The sequence below is a fragment of the Peromyscus eremicus genome, chromosome 1 (assembly GCF_949786415.1).
Source record: "Peromyscus eremicus chromosome 1, PerEre_H2_v1, whole genome shotgun sequence".
Taxonomy (NCBI): Eukaryota; Metazoa; Chordata; class Mammalia; order Rodentia; family Cricetidae; genus Peromyscus; species Peromyscus eremicus.
Genome location: NC_081416.1, coordinates 61,646,372 through 61,666,829, shown reverse-complemented (window position 1 = coordinate 61,666,829; position 20,458 = coordinate 61,646,372). Strand labels below are relative to the sequence as shown.

General features: G+C 55.3%; 2 protein-coding genes across 4 annotated transcripts; one reads left to right on the top strand and one right to left on the bottom strand.

The window, feature by feature from the left end:
* The first annotated feature begins 1,532 nt into the window (after positions 1 to 1,532).
* Pkp3 (plakophilin 3) lies at positions 1,533 to 10,716 on the top strand. The gene is made up of 13 exons (XM_059249900.1): positions 1,533 to 1,890; positions 3,999 to 4,078; positions 4,213 to 4,844; positions 4,939 to 5,062; positions 5,590 to 5,794; positions 7,840 to 8,014; positions 8,536 to 8,653; positions 8,726 to 8,896; positions 9,000 to 9,185; positions 9,517 to 9,670; positions 9,844 to 10,036; positions 10,129 to 10,216; positions 10,410 to 10,716. The coding sequence occupies exons 1-13, from the start codon at positions 1,659 to 1,661 to the stop codon at positions 10,443 to 10,445; spliced, it is 2,394 nt and encodes a 797-aa protein (XP_059105883.1). The 5' UTR covers positions 1,533 to 1,658; the 3' UTR covers positions 10,446 to 10,716.
* Positions 10,717 to 11,520: 804 nt separating this feature from the next.
* Sigirr (single Ig and TIR domain containing) lies at positions 11,521 to 20,375 on the bottom strand. 3 transcript variants are annotated; one of them, XM_059264663.1, is made up of 10 exons: positions 20,263 to 20,375; positions 15,303 to 15,464; positions 14,097 to 14,289; positions 13,550 to 13,680; positions 13,328 to 13,468; positions 12,912 to 13,055; positions 12,707 to 12,809; positions 12,480 to 12,630; positions 12,128 to 12,317; positions 11,521 to 11,839 (listed from the first exon to the last, which is right to left on the bottom strand). In XM_059264663.1, the coding sequence occupies exons 2-10, from the start codon at positions 15,307 to 15,309 to the stop codon at positions 11,676 to 11,678; spliced, it is 1,224 nt and encodes a 407-aa protein (XP_059120646.1). In that variant the 5' UTR covers positions 15,310 to 15,464; positions 20,263 to 20,375; the 3' UTR covers positions 11,521 to 11,675. The 3 variants fall into 3 exon arrangements, with proteins under 3 accessions (XP_059120646.1, XP_059120633.1, XP_059120639.1); XM_059264650.1 differs by having other exon boundaries at positions 20,231 to 20,350; XM_059264656.1 differs by lacking the exon at positions 20,263 to 20,375 and having other exon boundaries at positions 15,303 to 19,757.
* Positions 20,376 to 20,458: the final 83 nt, after the last annotated feature.

Here is a 20,458-nt window from a genome sequence, read left to right as displayed (position 1 = left end):
TTTTTCCACACGAAACACGTCTCCCAGGGAAGCAACCGGTCTGATGAGATGGGTGTGCAACGTTCCCACCCCACCCTCTGGTGCCCCCACGGAGCCATCTCCAAACAGAAGCTGTTGCCCACAGGAGCTGGGCCCTGATGGAGCCCACCACAGGCTCTCGGACCCGGATGGAGCCCAGGAGGAGCTGTCCTACAGCCGTGGCCTCTAGAATGAGCCAGGGGGCCAGTGGGATCCAGGCCAGCAGCAAGGTAGGTTGCCCAGCCCTTGCCTCCACCCATGACCAGTAGACCCAAGCCAGACTATCCTGGAGGGGCTTCACCCTCCACACGATCTCCCCAACAACCTCTGGCCTCTGACTCCCATCCTCCAGCCCTTCCTACTCACTGTGGGCTTGTCCCTGATGCTGTCTACTTTCTCGGAGCACTCTCCACTTCCAAGCTTCTGCTCCTAGCCACCGCTGTTAAAAGCAAATGTCTTTAAGGGACCAGTACTCAAGGCTAAGGGCCTGGCGTGGGAGAGAGAGCTCAGGCTGAGCCCAGGGACTAGGTTCTGGGAAAAGACAGAGCCTCAGGATAGAGTCCCAGGAATGCTTAAGAAGCACATGGAGCATGCAGAGGCAACTTGTCCCCATACTCCAGTTCTCCTGGCTTTTTCCTTTAACCCTCCAATCTACCTGGATGCCAGCCAAGCCTAACTCACAAGCTGGCCTACCTGACAGGGGTTCTTGGGAGACCTTCCAGGGACAAGCTCTGATGCCCCTCACTTCCAGCCCTCCCCCCAGCCTCCTGGCCCCCCAGCCTGACAAGTGCTGACATGAGCCTAGGCCCCTCTGAGTCAACCCCTTGGGGCGGCTCCGCCTGCCTGCCCTGACTCATATGTTGGGAACGGGCCTCCCACCCCAGGCCTGGGGGGCAGAAGCTGGGGAGAGGTGCCAGAGAGGGCCAGGCAGCCCTTCTGAAGCCTCTGTAGAGGTGGAGGCTGGGTGAGTTTCTGGGTTTGCAGGTCATGGGGTGGACATTTGTCTACCTCACTGGGCAGTCTTACTGAGTTGTAAAGCCCAGGTTTAGCACCTTCGTGGGGTTGCTTTTGACCTGAAAACTCCAGCACCCACCCACGTTCTTTATCCTCTACCAAGACTCTATAAACATGAAACTGTCTCTGGATGCCAACCCTGCCTGGACCTCACCAAGCCCGGGCCCAGCTGTCTTGGAGGCTGCCTGGTCTTTGATGCTCTAGAACTCCCAACCCCCAGGCTGGGACACTCCTCATATGGCTTGGAGTGACAGGCCCCCACAGGCTCCCTGTCCTACTCTGTACTTAGAACGCTGGCACCCACGGGGCTTGGGCTGGGCTTGGAAGGCTGAGAGCAAGTAGAACCCAAGTCCCGTGGCCCTGTTCTGGGATAGGAGAAAAGGGAAGGCCATGACTTGAGGACGCGCTGGGCCTGTTCTTCCGCCCAAATTCCACCTTAAGCAGGCAGAGGCCCCTCCCTCCCACCTGGCCCAGGTGTCCCCGCCCCCAGCCAAGCTCTGGGCTGGCCGGGCGGGCGCGTCTGTCTAGGAGAGCCAGCCAGGAAGAGACTTCTGGAACGGGGCCTTGAGGGACAAGACCGGGAAGAGGCCCAGGACAGGTGGGGTTGGCTAGTCGCCCCTGTCACTATGCAAGAGGGTAACTTCCTGCTGTCTGCCCTGCAGCCTGAGGCTGGTGTTTGCTCCCTGGCGCTGCCCTCGGACCTGCAGCTGGATCGTCGGGGTGCTGAGGGGCCGGAGGCTGACAGGCTTCGAGCCGCCAGAGTCCAGGAGCAAGTCCGAGCCCGCCTCCTGCAGCTCGGCCAGCAGTCGCGCTACAATGGGTCTACTGAGCTTGATGGCGCCACCGACACCGCCAGAGGTAGGCCAGCTTGGGCATGGTAGGCAACAGAGGGGGCTGAAGGCCCTGGGGGTGACAGCGGCAGGTAGAGGTGGCTGGGGCAGGGGTGGTGGTGCCAGGGACAGAGGCCATACGTGCTCGGGGTTCAGGCCTTGACTCACCTCACTGAGGCCTGCTCTGAGTCACCGCCCCGCCCCAGCGGGCATGAGGAGCAGCCTGGGTGGGGCATCCCTCCTCCCCAGCCAGGACAGGGGTCTTGGGGCTGAGCCCACCCACTCCCTAAGTTGGGAAGACCCAGGGAGGTAACAAAGAGAGCAGCCAGGCCCACCTGTCGGCTGTCCCCCCTCCACCCCGACACATTCCCTCCCATCACCACAGAACACAGGCTCACTTGAGGTCTCAGACAGAGGCCAGAGTGCCTTCCAACCAGATGGGAGTGACTCTAACAGTAGTATGAGAGAGCGATGATCCTGGATAGAGCCCAGGTCTGTCTGGAGCGGGGGCTCCCTGAGGAATTACAGAACTGGGCCTACCAGGAGTGACCCAGATACTCTACATGAGAATAGCCTGCAGGATACTCTTCAGGGGCGCTCTCTCTCTCTCTCTCTCTCTGTCTCTCTCTCTCTCTCTCTCTCTCTCTCTCTCTGTGTGTGTGTGTGTGTGTGTGTGTGTGTGTGTGTGTGTGAGAGAGAGAGAGAGAGAGAGAGAGAGAGAGAGAGAGAGAGAGAGAGTCATTCAGACATGCTGGGCTCAAGGCATTCTTTCCAAAACGGTCATTTCCCTACCTGCCAGGCTACAGCAATAGGGATTAAATGTAGACAGTACAATGAACCTCTGTTCAGAGGTCCAGACCCCAGTTCACAGTGGTCCACATGATGTCTAGAGAGGGTTGTCTGGAAGAAGGGCTGGTCAGGAATTGGATTGCTGCCTGAAATCTTTCTGAGCCTAACCCTCACTGGAGCCAAGTTGATGCCCAGGGGTCATGGGGTGGGGAGGGCACAAGGAGGGCTTAATTAACACCTGGCTACCCTGCCAATTAGGGGGAGGAGGATAGTAATTTGGGGGTGGGCGTAAGGTCCCCAGGCTGGGGTGTGCCCCCCTAGGCTGGCCCTCACTAGCGTCAAAGGGTTAACAGCCCCTGCCTAGAAGCCTCATTAACCTGGGTGGGTCTGGGGAACACCAGACCGTCCACCCCCTGGGCGGGGTTAGGAGGAGTGAAGGCCCCTTCCCCACATCCATACAGACCTCTGTAGTAATAGCTTTGCTCAGGGAGCCCTTGCCAACAGCAGAGGACCCTTGGCAGAGGCTGAGTCCACCGGAGACCTGCCCGCTATCACTATCATCTCTTGGGATGATGTTTCCTGGGGGGCCTCACCTCTCTCACCCCTGCACCCCACTGTCTCTCTGTTGCCCATTTTCTACCCACCTGTGTGACCCTCTTTCCCCTCCCTCCCCCACCCATCCGTTCATCTCCATATCATTCCAAGCTTCTGACCAGCCCTCTCCGCCCACTCACCCGCCTTTGTGTCCACTGACCACGGAGCTGGGCTGACGCCCCATCCTCAGCTAATGCGCAGCTGGATGGGGTAGGTGTGGTCCCTGCCTCAGGCTCTACCAGGTGGCTCTCCCACTGTCCATCGGAGCAGATGGATCCAGAGAGAGACTACATCCTTGGTCTACATCGTGTCACTACCCTGTGACTGTAGTACAGATGGAGTCTGGGCACAAGGGGAGCTCAAAGGAGGTCATTGTGGGTTGGGGCAGGTTGGGCTGGCCTCCTGGAGGGGGCCAGATGCTGTGCTCTGGCGGGGACTGGACAGCTGATGGAGATCATAGTGCATTCTCCAGGCAGGCCAGAGGTCAGCAGGATGAGTTGTCTGACCTCTTTTGAGCAGAGAAGGAACTTTGGAGTTCCAGGGAAAGAGGGCCTACCAGAACAGATTGGCTGAAACCAAGCTGCAGCCCTGGCAGGGCCATGGGCAAGGTGGTAGCCCCAAAGCCCACTTGGCCTCCTACCCTGGTCTGATGTCACTCTCAGGGTTGTGATCAGAGACCTCTGGCAGAAGGGAGAAGAAAAGCCAACACTTTGCTATCTGTCATGGTCAGGCCGTCACTGTTTCTGTCCACAGGCATGCCCAGGGGTCAATACCACACTGTGCAGGCTGGCTTCAGCTCCCGATCCCAGGGTCTAAGTGGAGACAAGACCTCGGTGAGTCAGGGAGTCTAGCTCTGAGTCCACACTGAGGGGGAGGCTCCACAGGGAAGGCTGGGAGCTCTGGATCAGAAGGGGAGGAAGCCAGGTAAACCCCAGATATCCCTTCTCTATACCCTCCCCTCCCATAGACCTTCCGGCCCATCGCCAAGCCAGCCTACAGCCCAGCCTCCTGGTCCTCCCGCTCAGCTGTGGACCTGAGCTGCAGTCGGAGGCTGAGCTCTGCCCACAATGGGGGCAGTGCCTTTGGGGCTGTGGGATATGGGGGTGCCCAGCCCACTCCACCTATGCCCACCCGGCCAGTGTCCTTCCATGAGCGAGGTGGGGCAGCCAGCAGAGCCGACTATGACACATTGTCCCTGCGCTCACTGAGGCTGGGGCCTGGGGGCCTGGACGACCGCTACAGCGTGGTATCTGAGCAACTAGAGCCTGCAGCTGCCTCCACCTACAGAGCCTATGCTTATGAGCGCCAGGCCAGCTCTGGCTCTAGCCGGGCAGGAGGCCTGGACTGGCCAGAGGCCACTGAGGGCCCACCCAGCCGGACCATTCGTGCACCTGCCATGCGAACCCTGCAGAGATTTCAAAGCAGCCACCGAAGCCGTGGGGTTACTGGGTCCGTGTCAGGTACTGGCCTGGAACCCGTGGCCCGAGCCCCATCTGTGCGCAGTCTCAGTCTAAGCCTGGCTGACTCAGGCCACCTGCCAGATGTCCGTGGACTGGACAGCTACACAGGCCATCGCACCCTGCAGAGGCTCAGCAGTGGGTGAGGAGCTGGGCTTGAAGAGGGAGGGGACTGTACCACAGTCTGACCCAATCCTAAGGTCTGCCCGACCACTGACTGACCCCTGCTTCTACAGCTTTGATGACATTGACCTGCCCTCAGCTGTCAAGTACCTCATGGCCTCAGACCCCAACCTGCAGGTGCTGGGAGCAGCTTACATCCAGCACAGGTGCTACAGTGATGCAGCAGCCAAGAAGCAGGTGACATATCCCACTGACTGTCACCTGTTATCTCTCGGTGACTGCCCCACTGGCCCTGGGTGCCCTTAATGACTATCCTTACCAGCCCCCAACCCTCCCTGACTTCTGGTCCTTGGTCCTCCTTGCTGATCACTAGGCTGGCTGGGCAAACCTCACCTCTCCATATCCTCAGCAGAGAAAGGGCAGAAATGTCCTGTTGGTATATACCTGCATCACCTATATACACCAAATACAGATGCATATACCTGTGGCACATACATGCATCATATATTGCCATGTACTTGGATGACCTCCATATACTTGAATATACATGCACAGTCCTACATACATCTGTAGCATATATAGACACCATTTCCATGCACCTGCACCCCCAAATACATTTGCGTATGTTAGGTACAAACTTGCATATCACCTGCAACCATCTGGATCACCTACATACATATGCACTTATTCCCAGGCATGTGGACATGTCGGCATGCATCTTCAGTCCACATGTGCCCACATACATCTCTACATATGTGCCACAGGCTCGCAGCCTCCAGGCGGTGCCTAGACTGGTGAAGCTCTTTAACCACGCCAACCAAGAGGTGCAACGCCACGCCACGGGTGCCATGCGCAACCTCATTTATGACAATTCAGACAACAAGCTGGCGCTGGTGGAGGAAAATGGCATTTTTGAGCTGTTGCGGACACTGCGAGAGCAGGACGACGAGCTCCGCAAAAATGTCACAGGTACCCTTGTCCCCCAGCCTCTTCATTCTGTCCCCTCCTTGCCCCCCCCTGTCTTGTCCCGCTCTTCTCTCACTGTGCTCCCCTCTTTCCCTTCCTTATTCTCAACACTCCATCTTTATCTTATGCCTTTCCTGTCCCAGATTGAACTTTTTTTTTTTGGGGGGGGTTATTGTTTAAGTTTTTTGTTGTTTATCTTTTATTTTGTGTATCTGCATGCATGCCACAAGCATACATGTAGAGGTCAGAGGACAACTTTGGGAGTCAGCTCTCTCCTTCAGCCATGGGTTCTGGGGAATCGGACTCAAGTAATTGGGCTTCCGCAGAAAGCACCTTTACCGGCTGAGCCGTTTGCCAGTCCATTTATTTATTATTTCTATTGAGGCAGGCGCTCACTATGTAGCCTTGGCTGTCTTGAAACTCATTATGTAGCCCAGGCTAGTCTCAAATTCATAGAGATCTGCCTGCCTCTGCCTCCTGAGTGCTAGGTTTAAAGGTGTGTGCTATTACGCCCAGCTTATTTTATTATTTTTTAAAGATTCCTTTGTTTTTATTTTTTATGTATATGAAGTTTTTGCCTGCATGTATGTTCATTTACCACATACACACCTGGTACCTACACATGTCAGAAGAGGACATTGGATTCCCTGAAACTAGGGTCACAGACAGTTATTAAAAGCCATGTGGGTAGTGGGAACCAAATCTGTGTCCACTACAAGAGCAGCAAATGCTCTTATCCACTAAGCTATTTCTCCGGCCCCTGGGGTGTGTGTGTGTGTGTGTGTGTGTGTGTGTGTGTGTGTGTGTGTGTGTGTGTGTGTGTATTCAATTTTACTTTATTTTATGTGTATGAATGTTTTGCTTGCATAAATGTCTGTACACGACATGCATGCCCAGTGCCATGGAGGTCAGAAGAGGGCATTAAATCTCCTGGAACTAAAGTTACAGATGATCATGTAGGTACTGGGAGATGAACCCAGGTCCTCTGGAAGAGCAGCCTGCTCTTAACCACTGAGCCATGTCTCCAGCCTACCACACCCCATTTGTATTGTCCCACCAAATTGTATTGGCACACCAAACTGGCTTCCATCTCACTATGTATCAGACACTGGCCATAAACTCATGGCAATCCTTCTACCCAGACCTTATGGTGATGGCCCATGTCTGTCATGAGCCATCACAGTAAGCCCAACTTGGTGGTGGTGGTGTTTGCTGTCATTGTTGTGTGTATTGTCTGTTTTCCAGACAGGGTCTCACTATTAGTTCTGACTGGCCTGGAACTCATAGACCAGGTTGGCCTCAGATTCACAGAAATCTACTTGCCCGTGTTTCCCAAATGCTGGGATGAAAGGCACGTACCACTATGCCTGGCTATTGTTTATGAGAGAGGGTCTCTCCGTGTAGCCCCAGGATGGCCTCAAACTCATGGCAATTCTCCTATCTTAGCTCCCTACATCCTGGGGTTACAAGTGTCACACCCACAAAACTCTATTTTTGTGGCTTCTATCCTGATTTTCTGTGGTGCTGGGTGTGGTACTTACGGCTTCAGGCACACAAGCAGGGCATACAAGTGCTCTGCCTCTGGCTCTGTCTTTCCAGCCACCTCCACTCCCAGGCCTTCAGGTCCCCACACACCTTGTTTGTCTCTCCTGCTCTGCTCCTGCCCCACGCTTCCGAAGGTCACACTGAGCACCTCTCCAGTGGAGCTCTAGAGTAAGGCCAAGAAAGTGTGGGGCCAAGAGCTGAAGTGAAGGCTCAGTGAATAAGAGGGTTTGCTGCTCTTCAAGGGACCCACGTTCTGTTCCCGGCACCTACCTCAGACAGCTCATAACTGCATGTAACTCCAGCTCCAGGGGATCTGACACGCTCCTCTGGACTCCACGGGTACCTGTGCTCATGTGCTTATAATATACCCATGCGTGTTCACACACGTAATTTAAAAGATAAATAAATCTTTTTAAAAAGAAGCAGCTGTAGAGAGCCTCCTCTGCGCCATCCCCAGAGGAAGCAGAAGGGCCAGGGAGCTGACCCTGGCCCCTGTTGTGCAGGGATCCTGTGGAATCTGTCCTCCAGTGACCACCTGAAAGATCGTCTAGCCCGAGACACCCTGGAGCAGCTCACAGACCTGGTGCTAAGTCCCCTGTCCGGGGCGGGGGGTCCCCCCCTCATCCAGCAGAATGCCTCTGAGGCAGAGATCTTCTACAATGCCACCGGCTTCCTCAGGTGTGCTAAGTGGAGGCGCTGGGCCAGGAGATGCTGAGGGGAACGAGCCATGTGCCAGAGAAGGACCGGGGAAGCTTCTAGAAGAAGTATGTTCATTTGCCACCTAAATGGCAAGGACAGTTAGCCAAGCCTGCAGGGAGAAGTAGACAGCAGGGAAAAGTTTAGGGGCTGAGGCAAGAATGGGATAGGCCAGGTGTGGCTACCAGGTATAGATGTCAGGACACTCTGGAGCTTTATGATTCATTAAATCAAGTCCCTTGTCCTGATACCCATCTTCCGAAACTTTGAGGAGTTGATTTGGAGGTGGGTAATGTGAAGGGCAGAGGCAGAAGTGTGTGGTAGGGTCTAGGAACAGGAAGTCACGGGCCAGTCCCAGCTCAGGATGCAAAGATCAGGGCCTGATGATTTCATCGCCAGGACAGGGGCTTCAAGTTAAGGGTCCCTGAGGTGGCACTTCTAGGGTCCCTGGGGGGGACTGTGTTGGTATCCCTGTGGGAGCTCTGATCTGCCTCCATCCCCAGGAACCTCAGCTCAGCCTCCCAGGCCACTCGCCAGAAGATGCGTGAGTGCCATGGGCTAGTGGATGCTCTGGTCACCTACATCAACCATGCCCTGGACGTGGGCAAGTGTGAGGACAAGGTGAGGGGCAGCTGGTGAGCCAAGGGGGCCCAGGGGCTTCGGCCCACTCTGACCACCCTCTATTCCCTGCAGAGTGTGGAAAATGCTGTATGTGTGCTGAGGAACTTGTCCTACCGCCTCTATGATGAGATGCCGCCGTCAGCACTACAGCGGCTTGAAGGCCGGGGCCGCAGGGATGTCACTGGCGCACCCCCTGGTGAAGTAGTGGGCTGCTTCACACCACAGAGTAGGAGGCTGCGTGAGGTGAGCACGGACCTGGGAGGCCAGGAGCAGGGAGTGCGAAGCCTGGCGCCCTGGCCTCAGTTGTAGCCTTGGCCCTGGTTGACTCCTGTATCCTCCCTCTCAGCTTCCTCTTACAGCTGACGCACTCACCTTTGCGGAAGTGTCTAAGGATCCCAAGGGCCTTGAGTGGCTGTGGAGCCCCCAGATCGTGGGGCTGTACAACCGACTGCTGCAGCGCTGTGAACTAAACCGGCATACCACAGAGGCGGCTGCAGGGGCACTACAGAATATCACCGCCGGTGACCGCAGGGTCAGTGGGCTGACAAGCCCCACTTTTGGTCTTGTGCTGGGCACTAGGACACATGGATGGGAGCCACACCCTAGGAGTTCATGGTCTACTGGGGGAAGGAACCCCAAGAGTAAGATGTAGAATGAGACCCGTGCTCAGTCTGAGGAATGGGGCCCTATGTGGATTTGGATTCTGATGTTCTGAGCAGAAGGGTTACCTGGTCATGAGTTGGTAGAATAGGCAGAGGTAGCAGGCAAGAAGTAAAGTGGTTCTGCCTCGATCTTGAACAGGGCTGGCTAGGCATGGCTGGAGTGCTGCTGGGCTTTACCACATTCCCTACCTTTCCCTGCAGTGGGCGGGTGTGCTGAGCCGCCTGGCCCTGGAACAGGAGCGCATCCTGAACCCCTTGCTGGACCGAGTTCGTACCGCTGACCACAACCAACTGCGCTCACTGACTGGCCTCATCCGAAACCTGTCTCGGAATGCCAGGAACAAGGATGAGATGTGTGAGTTGTTCTGTCCCTGGTCCGGCACACAGCCCATGTCTCCCAAGGAGCTGGCTTCCGGCTAGCAAGTCAGATAGAGTGGGCAGGTGTGTGTGCCAGCCCCCAGGGGAGGCGGGGGTTCTGGGTGCCAAGGCAGCAGGGAATATGTCAGACTGACCCTAGCCTCTTATCAGCCACAAAGGTAGTGAGCCACCTGATTGAGAAACTCCCTGGCAGTGTGGGTGAGAAGTGTCCCCCAGCTGAGGTGCTGGTCAACATCATAGCTGTGCTCAACAACCTGGTGGTAGCCAGCCCGATTGCTGCCCGGGACCTGCTCTACTTTGATGGGCTTCGAAAGCTGGTCTTCATCAAAAAAAAGAGGGATAGGTGAGGAACAACCCAACCCACAGCAACGTGGCCAAGGGACGCCCTACCATCCTACCTCCTAACCTTGACCCTGACCTCTTGAATGCCCCCAGCCCTGACAGTGAGAAGTCCTCCCGGGCAGCCTCCAGTCTCTTGGCCAACCTCTGGCAGTACAGCAAGCTCCACCGTGACTTCAGGGCGGTATGTTCTACAGAGCCTGGGAACAGGGACTTGGGGCATGGAGTCCAGTGTAGGGTGCAGATCACCAGGGGAGGGACACAAGCCTGGAATACAGAAACAAGAGGCCCAGGCTAGGCCCAGAACATTATAGGGAAGGCAGGATTTCAGGGACAGCAAAGGCAGTCCTGATCTCTCTGTCCCCTCTCCCCTGCAGAAGGGCTATCGGAAGGAGGACTTCCTGGGCCCATAGGTGAAGCCTCCTGGAGGTGAAGTGATTCAGCTTCCAAGAGATAGGCTCAGCTCCTACTGTTCCACAACCCATGGAAGGGGAGCTGATGGCCACCAGACCTCCCTATCTCTGGAGTCCCGTGTGTACCCTTGAGGGACCAGGGCCACCAGGAAAGAATGGGGGCTTGTAACTGGGGATTGATTGGCTTCTGCAGGGCAGGGGAAGGGGGCAGGGCTTGAGCTGCTCTGGTGCTCGGGGTGGTGATTTAGTCACAATGGCAGGGGTGGGACTGCCGTGGCCTGACAGCCTTGTGACAGCTGGGAATAAAAGTGGTTTTGAACAGAACCCCAGCTTTGTGTTTCCATAGCTGGCCACAGACCCTCAAGTGTGCATTGTCCCCAAAACATGCCTACTTGTCCCAGAAGACGCAACTCCAGGCTCACACACAGGCCTCCCAAGGCAGAGGACACAGGACAGGGAAGGATAGCCAGCCTAACTGTTATCCATAGACACAGCAGAGCAGAGGACGTCATAAGCAGTATCCATACCATAAACACATCCAACACCCTCTATTCACCCTGAGCTGATGCCAGGAGGTAGCCAAGGCTTGAAGTCCAGGAGTATCAGGAACAAGGCTACCCATTTTTTTTTTTTTTTTTTTTTTTTGGTTTTTTCGATACAGGGTTTCTCTGTGTAGCTTTGCGCCTTTCCTGGAACTCGCTTTGGAGACCAGGCTGGCCTCGAACTCACAGAGATCCGCCTGGCTCTGCCTCCCGAGTGCTGGGATTAAAGGCGTGCGCCACCACCGCCCGGCCAAGGCTACCCATTTTTTCCTTGTAAAATTATCAACAGTAGCTTCCTACTGAAGGACTTGTCCCAAAGAGATGGGCCTAGGGACAGTCACATTTCCAACCAAGAACCAAGAAGGGATACTAGGGGCTATCAGAACAAGGGATATGCCAGGGGTGGCCGAGAAGGCAGATTTGGGTTTGAGAGGGAACCTGGTGCAGGTGGTGATGAAATGAAGGGTCGGGGCATCTTGGTGGAAGCGAAAAGAGACACAGCAGGTACCACCCAGAAGAGAAACGGGCCCAGGCAGGAGCAAAGACAAGTTTATTTGTGACACCCTGGAGCCACGCTCCTTCCCCGAGAGGGTCAGAGCTACAGGCAAGGGTTGTGGTCCTAGGGAGAAGAGGTGCCTGCCTCTACCCTGGAAGCTGCCACCTATGATCTGGGCTGCTAGGATAAGGGCTACACATCATCCTCAGACACAAGGCAGTAGAAGTCTGTTCGTGCACTGTAGTTCCGAGAGCCAAGGTCCGAGACATCCACTTCACTGCCGTGGCCCTCTCCCATGGAGACCCTGCTTGCATGCAGTGGAGTTGGTGGCTCCCCAAAGACAGGTCCTCGGACACCTGCAGGACACCATAAGGCCTGAGGCCGTATGTCTACAGCCAGTCTTCTACTAGGATCTGTGACAAGAAGGGGTTACTCCATGCTCACCCACCAGCCACAATGACACTAGAAACCCTGGAAGTTCCCCCCACAGAGGCCAAGGGGCAAAACACCTCCCCGAGGCAGTTAGGGGCACTGCCAGTGGAGGTCAAACTTCTACAGGAGGCAAGATCTCTCCATCCCAGACTAGGATACTGGATGGAGCTGTGTCTGAACCCTTGATCTGCAATGAGGCCAGGTGAGCATACCCAGGTCTCCCTCGGGGTCTGGATCCAGCTCTGACTCCATGCACCGGCCCTGGGCAGCTCGTCCTCTCACGATTAGCATGGGATCTTTGTCATCCTGTAGTCGGGTCTGGGGGTCTCCCTCCACCGGTCTGTATTGCACCTTCCGGGGCAGTGCCAGCTGTAGCTCTTTCCAAAAATCGGAGGAAGGCGTCTGGGGACCAGATTTGGACCGTCAGTTTAAACACATGGGGATCTGTGAACTGGAAGCCTCAAGCCACCCAGATCCAAAGTAAACACTGATGGTGCCTGACTTGCAGGTCCCCTAGCCCTCCAGCACCTCAAGCACCCACTCACAAACCCCCATCCCTCGCACCACGGAGCCAGGCTTCCAAAGCAGCAGGGTCACAAGGTGGCGGTGCTGGCGCAGGAGCCGGAGAGCAGGGTGCATGGGCTCACGCCTCTGGCCCTCGAAGGTGATGAAGATAGGTCTGCGAGTGAGCTCCAGTAGGCGGCACAGTCCCTCCCTGCGGGAACCGGACCGTCAGGCGGGGCAGGACCAGAACTCCCGGTCCCCCACCCCAAGCCAAGCGCCCGACGCACCGGAAGCTCTGGCTACACCAGGCCCGACCCAGGAAGGCGTCTGAAAGAACCACGATGAGGCGCCGACAGCGGCTCAGGTTCACCAGGAGGTCGGCAGAGGGCTCTGTGGGCAAGGGCGTGGGCCGGCGGATGAGAGGCGGGGCCGGTGACAAGGGTGGGACTCAGGGAACAGGGTGGGGATCAGGAGGCCGGGCAAGGGCGGTACCAGCGCGCGGCAAGAGATCGCGGTCCTCCAGGAAGAGCTTATATCCCCGACGCCGCTCCAGCTGAGGCTTCAGAATAAAATTCACAAATTTGCGGTCCTCCGGGCAGTCGCTATAGGACACGTAGGCATCGTATAACTTCCCATCTGCAGAGGAGGCCATGCAGCAAGGCCAGTTATAGAGATACTCCTACCCAATATCCAGCACTTCTCTGAACAAGTGAACCAGACCCCAGGACTCTAACCTTCTGTTGACCCTAGTCTTGTGCCCTTCTGAGACACCGCCTTTCCAGACTGTACACCTAGCCCTCTTAGAGCTACAACTCCCTCCTCCCAGGCCTGAACCCAGCATGCAGCTGGCGCCTCAGTAAGGCCCTTGGCAGAATACTGTGCCCTAATCCATGCGGGACCCTACGCACCGTTCATCTCCACCTCCCCATAGGCGTCTTGGTACCAAAGCAGCACATTCAGACGACACTTAACATAGAGCAGGGCCACCAGCAGCAGAACCAGCAGGACAAGGAGGGAGGCCAGCACTGCAACCACATGGCCAGCAGGGCCTGCAGACAGGGAGAATCACTATTGCTTCAACCTTGGGACTTCAGGAAACCCTTGCCCTCCACCACTTTGAACTCCCTCACCAGCTCTCCAGAGACTGAAGGAGTGGGAGCTGACATTCCAGACAGAGCAGGTGAAACTTCCATAGTCCTCAGCATTGGTCAAGTTGAGCACCAGAACACTGGACACAACCTCTGAGAAGTTGGCGCCGACCCTGGGAAAACCAGGCCATACCCTCACCTGGGGACCAAGAACATCAGTGGATGCTCAAGTCCCACCTGCCTAGGATGCACCCAGGGAGATTGGAGATTTGGGCTAAGTGATCAGAATTTGGGCCTGGGCCCTGGGGACCCTCTGGTTACAGGCCTAGGTAGTAAACGGCCCATTCAGGAGTTAAGATTCTATCCCCAGACAGTCTACAAGATATACACAGGGGTCGTGAAGAAACTTTGGACCTGTCCCCAAAGTCATCCCTCTATCTCTGTCCATGGGAACACTGCCATGCCAGGTTTGCCCGGGTACTACACAGCCCTTGTCCAGGTTGTTACGGTTTAGGGTGTAGGTCAGAAAGGCTGCTAGCTACGGTGTATCCCGGCAGTTACTCTAATCCTGGACACCCCAGTCTCTTACCAAAAGTCCTGATGGAGGTTGAAGTGGCTTCCATTGCCCAATGGAAGGCCATCTTTTAGCCACTGTACTGAGGGCTGGGGACACTGGGGTGCAGAGACCACCCAAGCTGTGCAATTCAAAGCAACTGTACTGCCAAGGGCAGGTCCCAAGGCCTGGTTTTCAGACGGTGAGAGGAAATTAGGGTCACAGACATCTGCAGAAAGAAAACAACAGGTCAGCCATGCTGGGATGCCTTCTCCCACTCTGTTTATAGATGCTCTGTGATCAAGGAAAACAAGACAATAAGGAAGTCGTGTCAGCGATCATACTACATCCATCCATGGGTCCTATAGGCCACAGCCCAGGCTTTCATTCTTCCCTCAGTAGTGGCCAGTTGTGTTCTTCGGGCCCTCATGTGACAGCCTTGTGCTCAGGGGGAACATTAACAGGCAGAGGAGTGGCCAGAGTCATGTCTGAGCTGAGCCCGCCCAGCCACAGGGGCCTATCTGTTGGTTTATCCCTGCTGGATGAGTCTAGCCTCCACATGACCCCCTCAGAGCAGGGTCAGTTCCTGCCCCCCTCAGCCTGGCTGGCTTCTACTGAAGAGCTAGCTGCAGGGACTATGGGCACCAAATGTGGAAAGAATACATGTACTAGCATCTTTCACAGGGACAGGGCAAGCTGGAGCCTGGGCTTCCAGGATCCCCTCCACTAACCACAAGACCTGCCCTCCCACTTCTCTGAGGCCTAAAGGTTTTCATCTTCAAGTGAAGCTGATGTCCCTAGCAGGAGGCTGGAGAGGTATACTATGTCACCTCATTTAACACCCACACCCCAAGATCCCCCCATTGAGATTCTTAGGCTTACTGATTCTTTTTTCAGGTGAGGGTGGGGGTTCGAGACAAGGTTTTTCTGGGTAACAGCCCTGGCTATCCTGGAACTCGCTTTGTCTCTGCCTCCGAGTGCTGGGATTAAAGGCATGCACCACCATGCCCGGCAGGCTTACTGATTCTTGTATGCCTCCTCTGTAGGCCTTGGGCAGGAGAGAAGCAGAGAAGCTCTCATCATCCCTGCCTGCCCTGAGCTCAGAACCAACTGTTAGAGAGAAGAGATGAGCACAGGCCTTGACCTCTGGCATGTATCCAAGCACAGAGCTCAGCAGAGAGTGCAATGTGACGCCAAACCCTGGGGTGGAGACTTGGTCATGGTCCTCTCTGATCTACCTACCTGCCATGGCTCTTCCAGGGCCTCTGCAGGCCGAACACTGGTTCCACCCCTGGCTCCACTGGGGCTCTTTAACCGAGCAGATGGATCCACTGAAGACTGAGAAGGACTCCTTTCTGTCTATTCAGCCAGCTGGACAGGGTCCCTGGAGGTCAGAGGCTGTCACTGTCCCCAGGGGACAAGTTAAACAGGAACACGGTGAGTTAACCAGTAACTGTCAGACAGCAGCAGTACTTACTGGCTGCACAACAGATAGCTTCCTTGCAATTTCAGCCAGTCTCAGAGTGCTGTGTGAGCTCCTACATATCACAAGGCCAGAGCAGACTCTGCCTCACACAGCTTGGGAGGGCCAGTCCCATGGACCACTTTCATTTGTCCTGGAGCCACTGTGGTGACTCAGGGATACAACAGACATGCTCCAAGAAGGATGTGACCTCAGAAGAGAGCAGTTAGCCTCATTCCTGGCTGTCCCCTGTAATGGACTGCTGCTGTATGCAGGTGGGTGCGTGGGTGCTTGTCACCTGGCCAGGACCTGGGGATTAAGGGGATATGAGCCATAAGTGAAACCTAACTGTGAGATTTTGCTCTGGATGCAGTCACACATACACATGGGAATGGACACATCACACCTGCAGACACCTTGAGGCTCATCTGGGCCAGGAAAGGTAAATGGGGACCAGGCTACTATTGAGGTCACTCTGAAGGGCCTTGGGAAGCCCTTCTGGGTACCCCCAAAACAGATGACTCTTATCTAGGGCCCTGGGTCATTCTTGGCCCATAACAATTACACACATCTGGGACTCAAAAAGCTCCGTAATGGCATGACTGCAGGAAACATTCAGGATGCTCTTCCTTAGCAGCCCAGGGCCCTAGGTGACCCCTCTTTCCTGGGTGCCCCAAGTTCACTCTCTTTATACATTTAATTGAGTTCCTACTCTCCTCCATCCTGCACAGACACATGGGCAGCAGGAACATGGGGTCAAGCCCTGGGCCTGGCCTGCCTCAGATGCCCCAGTGGCTTTGATGAGAATTAGTCTCTTATACTCTCTCCCTTTGTTCTGCACTGGGTAATGCTGGGCCAGAAATCTCAGACTTGGCTAGACATCAATCTCCTTGGGAGCTAGTTCAGGAAGAGGCACATTACTGTCAAGGGTGGCAAGGTGATCCTTCCAGAAACCCTTTGGTGTGAAGGGCAGTCCTATTACAATCCTGAAAGCAGAACCACTTACCAAGGGCCTGTAGAAGACAGGCTTCTCAATTGACCCCTCAGAGTGACCAGAAGTGGATACCCCAGCCCAGCAGGTCCCAGAGCATGTCCTGCAATAGCCCTCAACCTCCTCAAGCTCAGAAGACCTTGACCCCTGCAAAGGTAGCAGCAGACACCACCAGAAATGAAGACCAACCCTCCAGGATGTGACTCACGGAGGCAGCAGGTGCCCTCTCCCCTTTCCCATTCTACGCATGCACAGCCCCCTCGGGCCCCCAGTCAGCCTCACTGAGTTCACCTTAGCCAATGTGCACACATGTATCTTCCATACAACACTGCCCTCCACACAGGTTTTGGGCTGCACACACCTCCCTTCACAAGATCACTCCCAAATACTTCAGGGGCCACAAGCACACCCATACACGCATATGTGTGTGCGTGCGCACGCGCGCGCACAGACACACACACACACACACACACACACACACACACACACACGGTGTGCCTTCATGCACCTCAGCACCATGGGCCTCTCCTCAACCAAGCCTACCTCCAAGGACAGACCACAAGGCCACAGGATCCCTCAGCAGTAGGGAGGCACAGTCACCTCATTTCCGGATCTTTTCCTCCAAAGGGGAGATGGTCATTGAGGTCAGTAACATGCACTTGTGAGCAAATTGTCCCCTCTGCTGGGCCCCAGAGAGGAGCCACAGTGTTGTGGCTACCCACGATGCATCACCAAGCTTGGGCGAGGACCTGGCTTTTGTTGATATATATTTTAGTCAGAACTTTCCCCCTTAGTTTCCTGGCCTTACAGTCACATCCTCTCCTAAACCTAAACCCCACCCAGGTACCCACCCCTTCCCCTGGCGGGGCGGGCTGTTGGCGGTCCTTGCCCCGCCTTGCCTGACTCTTCCTGTAACTCTAAGAGGCCCCTTCCTCCCAGGACAGCCCCAGTCCCTAAGTACTACATTTGCTCCAGCACTAAAGCGTAGGTGGATACTTCAAGTGGCAGAGGTTGGGGGGATGTGCAGAGATCCTGGCAAGGAGATCTCCAGCCAGAATAATCCTAAACATATACTGGGTAGGAGGCGTGCCTTCTAGATTCCATCCCCCAACCCACTTCACCCCTGCTTGGCACAAGTTCTTGCTATGTAGTCCTGGTTGACCTGGAACAGTCTGTGTAGACCAGGCCGGCCTGGAACTCACAAAGCTCCACCTACCTCTTTCTCTTGAGTGCTGGGATTAAAGGCATGCTCCAAGTCTGGCAACACTCCCTTTTTTTTATACTATACTCAGGAGTGGAGAGGAAGAATTATATTATATACTCCACCCCCCCAAAAAGCCCCAGGCATGACTCACCTCTGACCTACTGTAACAAAGGGGTTCTCTCAGAAACTGGTGACCAATAATGAAACAATAGAGCATATCTCTCTGGTCCTTACCCTGTCCACCTCCTAGGCAATAGACTCCAATGAATGAACAGTTGTAACAGGCTATGGTATCTCACAGACATGCGCTCAGGGCTGGGGTGAGAGAGCAGAGCCCCCTTTCAAGAGCCAAACACAAGAGCCACAAGCCTCTGGCTCTGAGGTGGGATGTGGGGGGGGGGGGGGAAACACAGCTGGTTTCTCCTATTGTTACCACTGACTCCAGATTGACTTGAGCCTTGGGGCCCAGTGGCATTATTTACAAAATTGGACAAAGGTCTTCTCCGGTTCCTGTCCCTCTCTCTACCCTCACAGTTGCAGGAGTAGGTCCTGGATACTCTCCTGTGATCTTCCTGCCCTTGGTTCAGGCCACCCAGGAGTATCCTCAATTCAGGAGCAGGCTTTCCTGCCACCTTACCTGATTATGACCCAGCCTTGTTCAAGCCCCTGTGGCCTGGCATTCATGACCTCTGGGTGATGGTGCCCCTTAGGCTCAGGGCTGGAAAGGCTGAAGGGAACAGTTCCCCTTCCTCTACACTTGTGGAGCTGCTTGCTACCTGAAGCTGCCTCATAGGCCTCCTGAGTAACCCATGCACAGTAACTAGCTGACCTCGCCAGAGGCAGTTCTGTACTTTCTCACATTGTGAGTAAAGAAACTGAAATGCGGGGCTGCAGAGATGGCTCAGCAGTTAAGAGCACTGGATCCTCTTCTAGAGGACCTGGGTTCAATTCCCAGCATCTACATGGTAGCTCACAACTGTCTGTGACTCCAGTTCCAGGGGATCCAGCATCCTCACATAGACATATATATACACAGGCAAACACCAATGCACATAAAATAAAAATAAATTAATTAATTAAAAAAGAAAGAAACTGAAATGCAACAAAGTTCAAGAGCACCCAGGTTGGAAATGAAGAGGTAGGTACCCAGTACTGAGGTCAGTGCTCCCAAACACCTTTGCCCCCTAATAAGCCTGGCATAATGTTTGAGCCCCCTGCTCCTAGTCTCTGTCACCCTCTCAGGGTCTTGAGTCGATACCATTCTCCTTCCCTTCGTCTGCTAACATCTACCACCCTCTATCCTGCCCTCAAAACCAAGGCTTGGGACCCCTTTTGGCCGCAAACGATCCTTTCACAGAGGTCACCTAAGGCCATCAGAAAAGACAGATATTTACATTACGATCCCTAACAGTAGCAAGATTGCAGTTATAAAGTAGCAACGAAAATAATTTTATGGTTGGGGGTCACCACAACATGAGGAACTGCATTAACTGGTCACAGCATTAGGAAGGTTGAGAACCGCTGCTCTATCCAGTAGTCCAGCCTCAGGCCAGTCTTGCATAAAAGCCCGGATTGCCTCAAACACTTGCCCCTGCAGTCCTTTGGAGGCGCTCCGGGGTCTCGGAATTTAAATCCCAGCCTGGACCCTCGCATCACTCAGCATTGCCTCCACGTTATGAGGTTCCTCGAAAGCCCAGGTCCTTCTCCCGCCAGGCCCAGTCCTTGAGCTCTACTGGCACCCGGTGCTATCGGAAGTGAGTATTCAGAGGCTGCGGACCCAGAAGCCAGAGCCCGCTCCCCTCTTGCGGATCTGTTTCGCTGCTTAGCATCCCGCGGCCGGGGTGCCGCTCCTGCTCAGTTCTTGACTTGTGCAGCTCCTGGTTTTAGCGTGTGCTGGGTCCCCAAATATCTTTTTGTTAAAGAAAGGAGTGTGCATAAAAGGCCTCAAGGAGACCATCATGCTCCTACATCTTGCCCTTCGTTTTCTGTGGGTGGCACATGACCAGTTTCCCCGGACCCAACAGGTGCTGCAAGCAGATCTATCAGGCACGGGAGCAGAAGACGGGGACGCGCACGGAGAGCGGAAGCGCGCCGACAGCTAGTCAGGGCGAGGACCGAGTGCTGGTGCTTGCTGAAGGCGGAAGCTCTGCTGGGGTCCCCTGGAGCCGGGGCCCCAGCCAGCCTCTTAATCTGCCCAATGTGTCCTAAAATTACTCAGGGTTGAGATAAGCTCGTGGGAGCGAAGGTGGGGTCTTGCGCCCCTGGCCCGCCTCTGTAGACTTGCATTGAAGTCCAGAGGAGGCTATTGACCACGTCGGGCAGAGTGAAAAGAGAAAAGCCAGGGAAGGAGACTGGACGTAGCGCTCTTGAGCTTCCGGGCTGCTCAGGGGAAACACGCCTGGTTCAGAGCTACTTCCTGCGGGACCATGGCCCCGAGGCTCCTCGGAGCAAAGTACTCCCAGGTTCCCAACCCTAGAACTGGAGCGGCTCCAGGAACCACAACCTCTACTCACCTCCACGCGTCTGAATTACGACTGTCACCCACCTGCTTTCAGACCTGGGACTCGCGCGGAGGCTGGCAGTTTACCTGGCCTAGGTGCGCAGCAGCGACAGACCCAGCGGCAGGTGCAGCCCCGCCCCGCAGGCAGGGCGAGGGCGGACCCTAGTGTCCCGCTTTATGCCTGAGGCTAATGCTGGAGACTGTCGGGAGTTCAGCCCCCCGGATCTTCAGCCTTCCACGC

Coding starts and splice junctions, on each gene's coding strand:
- Pkp3 (XM_059249900.1), top strand. CDS start 1,659: ATGCAAGAGGGTAACTTCCTGCTGTCTGCCCTGCAGCCTGAGGCTGGT. Junction 4,079..4,212: donor TAAGTGGAGACAAGACCTCG/GTGAGTCAGGGA, acceptor CCCCTCCCATAG/ACCTTCCGGCCCATCGCCAA. Junction 4,845..4,938: donor CTGCAGAGGCTCAGCAGTGG/GTGAGGAGCTGG, acceptor CTGCTTCTACAG/CTTTGATGACATTGACCTGC.
- Sigirr (XM_059264663.1), bottom strand. Junction 12,631..12,706: donor TGGTGTAGCCAGAGCTTCCG/GTGCGTCGGGCG, acceptor CGGTTCCCGCAG/GGAGGGACTGTGCCGCCTAC. Junction 12,318..12,479: donor TTTGGAAGCCTGGCTCCGTG/GTGCGAGGGATG, acceptor TCTGGTCCCCAG/ACGCCTTCCTCCGATTTTTG.